This window comes from Anoplopoma fimbria, chromosome 17 (genome assembly GCF_027596085.1).
Source record: "Anoplopoma fimbria isolate UVic2021 breed Golden Eagle Sablefish chromosome 17, Afim_UVic_2022, whole genome shotgun sequence".
Lineage (NCBI taxonomy): Eukaryota > Metazoa > Chordata > Actinopteri > Perciformes > Anoplopomatidae > Anoplopoma > Anoplopoma fimbria.
Genome location: NC_072465.1, coordinates 17,084,703 through 17,091,258, shown reverse-complemented (window position 1 = coordinate 17,091,258; position 6,556 = coordinate 17,084,703). Strand labels below are relative to the sequence as shown.

General features: G+C 38.0%; 1 protein-coding gene across 3 annotated transcripts; it reads right to left on the bottom strand.

Annotated features, from left to right (window-relative positions):
* Nucleotides 1–1,002: 1,002 nt before the first annotated feature.
* On the bottom strand, nt 1,003–6,489 carry rrp9 (ribosomal RNA processing 9, U3 small nucleolar RNA binding protein). 3 transcript variants are annotated; one of them, XM_054616708.1, is made up of 16 exons: nt 6,259–6,489; nt 6,014–6,108; nt 5,781–5,893; nt 5,623–5,690; nt 5,231–5,272; nt 5,012–5,138; nt 4,744–4,868; nt 4,556–4,648; nt 4,329–4,429; nt 4,107–4,241; nt 2,893–2,955; nt 2,623–2,780; nt 2,284–2,363; nt 2,059–2,132; nt 1,361–1,469; nt 1,003–1,213 (listed from the first exon to the last, which is right to left on the bottom strand). In XM_054616708.1, the coding sequence occupies exons 1-15, from the start codon at nt 6,340–6,342 to the stop codon at nt 1,367–1,369; spliced, it is 1,461 nt and encodes a 486-aa protein (XP_054472683.1). In that variant the 5' UTR covers nt 6,343–6,489; the 3' UTR covers nt 1,003–1,213; nt 1,361–1,366. The 3 variants fall into 3 exon arrangements, with proteins under 3 accessions (XP_054472683.1, XP_054472682.1, XP_054472684.1); XM_054616707.1 differs by having other exon boundaries at nt 1,003–1,469; XM_054616709.1 differs by having other exon boundaries at nt 1,003–1,469; nt 2,635–2,780.
* Between the last annotated feature and the right edge of the window lie 67 nt (nt 6,490–6,556).

Here is a 6,556-nt window from a genome sequence, read left to right as displayed (position 1 = left end):
TCAAAACCAAATTAACTTCCTTTAAATGTTTTTAGTTGAATCCATTAAAAGTATTGCTTCAAATGAGTAAAAAAAGATTTAAAAAAAAAAAAAAAAAAAAAAAAAAAAAAAAAAAAAAAAAAAAAAAAAAGCTCAAGATGTTACGTTTGAGTTATTGTCTTTTCCTCAACAGGTGTAGCATGACGTTTAAATCTGCTCCATTACCAGGACTTGTATTCGGTGCTCAGATCTCAAAGCTATAACTATTGCTGTAACCACTAGTTGAGTATGTGCAATTATACATGTGCAGTGCCTATAAGATGTATTCACCCAAGTTTTTTCATCTTTTATACTGATTGGAGTTCCTGATATTAAATTGTAATAACCATCTATAAACAACCTGCCGACTGTCTGCCTGGTCTGTTTTTAATGGTTAAATGTACCTTGAGTGGATAACATCGTAGGAATGTCGTACCCTCAGAACATTTATGTACAAACTATTGAATAATTAATATATTTACGAGTAATAGAACACAATTATGTACCAGTGAAAAGACCAGTGAGACCTCTACCAAAGCCAAAGAGGACACCTGCTGTAAGGTTGAAGAAGGTGCAAAACTAAACAGACTTCAAAATGTTAATTATCGCCTCTAATAAAACACTGACACCTGGGTTATGCTAATGATTCACCACTTCTAATTAAGGGATTCAAGCTTCCTTATATTCCAGTAATTGTATTTATTGATAGCAACAGTCAACGAATATAAGCAACCATTTTAAGTCCAACTGTGACTTTACTGCTCGTCACATTCCTTTGAATGCAGATGTTAATATACATTTATCTAAGGCATTTAGCAAGACTTAGATGATTCTGCAGGTCCTTTGCCAACAGAGATAAGAAAATATCCTGTAGAGTTAATTGTAATTTAATGTTTGGCTCTCACAGGCTGACAATATTCTACACGGAAGCAGTAACCATGACAATGTAAGCAAAAGAAGCCAAACTTAACCCAGGAATCTGTCTATTTTTTTATTTATTTTTTTAAGTGATGTTAACATTTTCCAGCAGACACTTTGACATAGAAACTTTCAGCAGAATTCTTGAAAAAGACACGTTAAAAACACATGTTTGGATCATAAGATGGTAAGAGTTGAGTCAATACAGCCTTTTGTCCTGTGCGGCCCATGTCAGACACAGCTGACGCTGCTGACTCCTTGACTTATCCTGTTAAAGCTTTTTCATAAAATAAAATAAACAAATTACTTTGTTGTTTTTAAGATTTAGATTTCTTCCTCAAAAAAAGAGGAAAAGCAATGATAACATGATACACAGGCCATTTTTTTTTTACACCTTTAATTTATAAAATAAAAGACACCTCACAGTCCACTATTCAGTTGTCTTGGCTTCCTCTGGATTTGTAGGTTTCCTTTTAAGAGGAATAATATAGATCCCATTCTTGGCCTCTTTTATTCTCCACCATCGACCCAACCTGCAGAAAAACAAACAAACTTGGAATCAGATGTAACGGATACAAACGGACATCATCCAGAGAGCAGTGCCTCAAACCTTTGTGGAAAAAGTGAATCATTGTCAATCAGACATCAAAATGAGAACAAATACTAACTAACATTTAAATTGTTTGTGTGGGATCATTTTAAAACTCTGATCTGATCACAGAAATGTATTTGAACTGTCAAGTTTGGATGAAGCCTCCAATCTGGCTAATGAGGCTGGTTATGGAAACAGCTGGAGTCATTTTAGCCTTCAGGTTAAAAATCAGACAGACAGTCACCTCTGATTGTAATCATAGTTCTTTATTCAAATCTGCAAATCAGATTCAAACCGCATCTACGGTACCTGGCAATTTTTTTAATTATCCACTTTGCATCATAAATATTAAATGTCTGTTTCTGGACAAAATCAAAAAAAAGATTTCCCAATGTAAGTAAGTGTTCTTGAGCTACTTTCAATCCGCTGCTGTCATCTCAAGCTGCCATCACTGTGATAGGATGATAGATGGATAAACTCTGCCATCTAGTGGACATTTCATTCACTGAACATGAACTGGCTTTAGTTACCTGTGCTCCTGTCCAACTCCTGCCACCAAGAACTGACCAGAGCTGGAAAACTTCAGACTGTTGACAAAACCACACTGAGAGAGAAAGCAGAGGAAGAGACACAATGAGGTATTTTCAGACTACCATTGTGGCTTACAGCAATGCATTGTAAATACTGTGTTAATTTCATTAAAACACATCTTAAGTAAACGTAACCATTTCCAAAAGGACGAATAAAGAGCTTACCACTGGTACACTGAATAGAGGCTCCAGCCCGCGGTAATTCTGACCACATTTCCACAGTTTCACCTGTGAGTTGTGTGAACCTGTACAGGAGAACAATTGTCACTTTACATCACTACTGACATAGCATATCTTTAGTGCAGCTAAGATAAACATACATGCATCAACTGTTCTATTTATGAGTGTGTAGGGCACCTAATCAGGACAAAGTTCATTCATTATATTGATTACATTTGCATTCATAAAAAGACAATTATGAAAAATACTGTAATTTAATGCATCCTGCACATAATAAAGTCAATGTACGTGTGAAATAAAAAAGCTGGTAAGGAGGACTCTCACAGCTAGAGGCACCTGAGGCAACTGTATCTGAGTTCTGAAGCGCCGCCACCGCAGCAACCCAATGAGGCTGCTCCAGACCTGCGTCACCATGGCAACCGTGAGCCCTTTTCACTGTGCTGAGAGGCTTCTTCTTGTTGACACTCCACAGAGCCACAGAGCTGAGGTCGTAGAGAAAATTAAGAGGGGAACACGGAGGAGAACCATGAATTAATCTGCAACAACGCTGTAAAACTCAGGACAACGCGACTGTACGACCTGCATCAGTCTTACCCATCATCAGCTCCTGTGATCATGTGCTCCTCGTTTATGAGCTGGATGCAATCAATTGAACCCCTGTAGGAAGACAAAATAGTAAAAAGTGACGAATGATGGTAGTCTCTTTCTGAGCGCTTACAGGAACTGTATGACGTATAGATGAAAATCAAGAGATCGGCTTAGTTGTTCTCTACCAAAAAACCCAAATCTGCCATAAATGAAGCTGAATCTAATTATCCTTAATCATATTGCATTATAATTGAATGGTTACTGGACATTAAAAAAAAAACTAATTGAAGGCAAAGGGGGAGTCACTAAATATCACATTCAATTTACTTTTTTCCTATTCACTACTCTATATAATAGACTCAATAGTTTATCTGTAAGTACTTCTAATTTTAGCTGCTTTGTGTCAGTTGAATTGTCATTAAAATTTTCTGTGTGCAGTTTATTGCTAATAAAGCTAGTCACTACACTCGCTGACTGAGGCTAGCGTGTTGCTAATACAACATTCTACGTAACTGTTGATTACTAATGTTGAGGATATGTATTCTGCTTTTTTTTTTTTAAACTGTTGGGGATGTATATGTTTGCAGAGTTAATTACTCTTTTGTACTCCCTATTCAGACATATTATTCACCTATACTTATGCAATACTGTAGCAACTCAGTTCTAAGTCTCATTTGTGGTATATTTTTCTGATTTGAAATCATTATCCTCTGAACCCTCCACTTTTATTGAACTTGCTCCTGATGTCCTTTATTTATTTCCCAAACTCTGCTTTTTTTAATGATGCTCATGCTTTAAGTTTTTATAATGTGCTGTCATATATGGTTGTTGACGTTCTCTTAATATTCTTTTTTGCTCTTTGTGCAAAGCAAATTCACCTAGGGTCAATACATTTAATTAATTCAATCATTTAAAACTTGGAACTACTGTGGATCTGATATAATATTGGATTTGGAGCTGTGTGCGCTGCTACTTTCCATGAATGGACTTCCTGGTTAAATAAAAACTGCAAAGTCACTGCTAACTCAGATAATGTCGTGGTTTGTTCAACCTTGGAAAAGTAATACTTTTTTACCTAACAATTATGAAATGTTTCTCTTAATTAATTTGTGTGCAGTGCTGTTTTTTTTTTTTTTTAAATGGTTCTGGCCAAAGACACATCTGATATCAAAGCAGCAAACAGGGAGACACAAAAACAGAGGAAAGATGGACGGACTCACTCGTGGCCGTGGAACACCAGCTGAGATTCCTCGGCTATCTTCCACACCCTCACTGAGCGGTCCCTTCCTCCTGCCGTCACACAGCGCTCTTGGCTCAGGCTGTCCAGTCCTGTGATGGCGTCCTGATGCCCAAAGCTAGAGCCAATCACAATCACAGTTAAATTTCAAGACAAATGCAAGTGTTTGGCAGTGAGATCCATTATTTTCTAATTAGTTACTCACAGAGTCTCAACATATGCGTTCTCGTCCACATTCCACACCTTTATTGAGCGATCATGAGAGGCACTGTACAGATCGTGAGTTCCCCTCCTGAATGAAAGACCCTGAGAAGGAAAACACATTTAATGGGTTTCACAGGAGGACCTCAAAGCAACACCATCTATAAAACTGGTAAGATAAAAAAAAAAAGATTGTATTTCATCTAACAGAGAGAAAGAGGGAGAACGTACCGACACAGGGCCTTTGTGTCCTGTGAATTTATAGAGATGTTTACACGTTTCCGCCTCCCAGATCATGATCAGTTTGTTCATGTCTCCAGTGGCCTGAAATGTGTTGAGGAAGAGGATTCTTAAAATATCAAGTCGCACTTTGGCAAACTTCTGGCAAAAGCAGGTTTTGCTGAGAGAGTTGTACTCACCAAGTATTTTCCATCTGATGAAATGGCCATACACAGGATATGGGCTGTGTGTCCTACATGCCGATCCTCAGTACCTTTCCTTCCACCAGGTACTGTGTGCACTTTCTTTCCACTCTCAATGTCCCCTGAATTAATAAGAAAAACACTGATGTGAGACTCCCATATTAGCCTCCTCAACAAGACAATTTCATATTTATCTTTATTCAGTTTTTCCTCCTCAACTTTCTTCTCTGAATTACCAAAACAAAGAGTTTTACTGTATACTAACATTTAATGATGGAGCAGTCTTTGGCAGCAGAATAGATGTACTTGTCATCAGGGCTTATGACAAGACAGGTAATTGGAAGTTTGTGTCCTCTTAACACCCTGATCTCTGAAGCATCCGGTGGCATGAGCTAAAAGACAGAACAAAAATAAAATAGGAGTTAGTGTATTCTTAAAAAAGAATTGCTGTGGAGAATAACGGAATGCAAATTTCCATACTTACATCTTTGGCAATGAGCCGCTGAAGCTTTCCTTTTTGTTCAAGCTGAGGGGGGAAAACAAAATTCACATCACACACAGTAAGATCAATAACTAGTTCATGGCAATTGATTTAACGTACAAAATCAGAAGAAAAAGAGACACAGCTACAACAAGCCAGTTGTACCGATTCTCAGAGTTTTTAGCTTATTTTTCAATTTTTTCAAACACGACAAGAATTGAAACAGAATAGAACATTAAAATAGAAAATACAAGACTACCTCTTAGCATTGTCCCACATTATCCCACACAAACAAACCATTTGTCCGACATTTGTCCGTTAGGGATCTAGTCGCCCTAGTAATGGGCAATTTCACTCTTGTCTACTATGTGTTTTAATACAGAAGACACTCTTACCACTTCTTCTTGAAGTCTTCCAGCAATCAGGTCAGTCTCAAAGGACTCCTCTTCTGCTTTATCTTCCTCTGATGAGATCAGATCACACAATAAATATACACAGGCATTGAAGTAATGCTATATGTCTTAATTATACTGTTTGGATAATACAAGTTTACCTTCTTCCTTTAGCTGTTCCAGGTAACGTTTGGCTAATCTAAGCTTCTTCTCCTGTGGTGTTTCGTCATAATCATGTTCTTCATTGGACTGTCTTTTCCTGTGCACTATAGGACTGAGTAACAACAACAAAAAGGCACAAATGTACAAATGCTGTGTTAGTTTTGCGCTTTCAAATCGGGACTTTAAAGTGATCGTAAATGCATAACCCAGAGTGAGCACATGTGAAATTAACCTCTCTGTCTCCGAGTCACTGGAAATCTCTTCGTTGTGTTTGGAGACGGGTTTCTTGGCTCGTAGCTTATTTTTACCAGCAGAGTCTCCATCACCCTGCAGCAGGAGGAAGAATACGGAGAGGTTGTGGTGATTTACACTGATGTTTCTGAGTTAGAACAGCAGGTTGGATCAGGTGAAGTCACATGTGTAAACCTGCTAGCGTTACTCGATGTAGCTTCCTTGCTAACAGTCCAGTTAACTTACCTTTCGTTTTAGCCCCGCTGTATTGTTTCCCTTTTTGGCAAATTTGGGGTTTTCTTTTTTCTTAATGAAGAATGTCGAAGACATTTTGAAACGCTAACTGTAAGTAGAGTTAACTCCTCAACTTTCTAAGCGAGCAAGTCAACATTGGACCCACATGGATTCACTGCAACCGAACTATGCAGCTGAAGTCGCGTTCGAAGCCGGGCGCTGATTGGCTGATCTTCACAGTTCCTTCCACAGGTCCCGCCTTCTTTTAAACTCTCAAATTCCATTGGTTTAAATCACGAATTTAGATGAG

Bases quoted from the DNA above. Each gene is read 5' to 3' on its own strand.
- rrp9 (XM_054616707.1), bottom strand. From the start codon at position 6,342: ATGTCTTCGACATTCTTCATTAAGAAAAAAGAAAACCCCAAATTTGCC. The intron at 4,430-4,555 runs GTACGTTCTCCC...TTTCCTTCTCAG, and splicing joins GACACAAAGGCCCTGTGTCG to GGTCTTTCATTCAGGAGGGG. The intron at 2,956-4,106 runs GTGAGTCCGTCC...GTCTTCCTACAG, and splicing joins CTGGTGTTCCACGGCCACGA to GGGTTCAATTGATTGCATCC.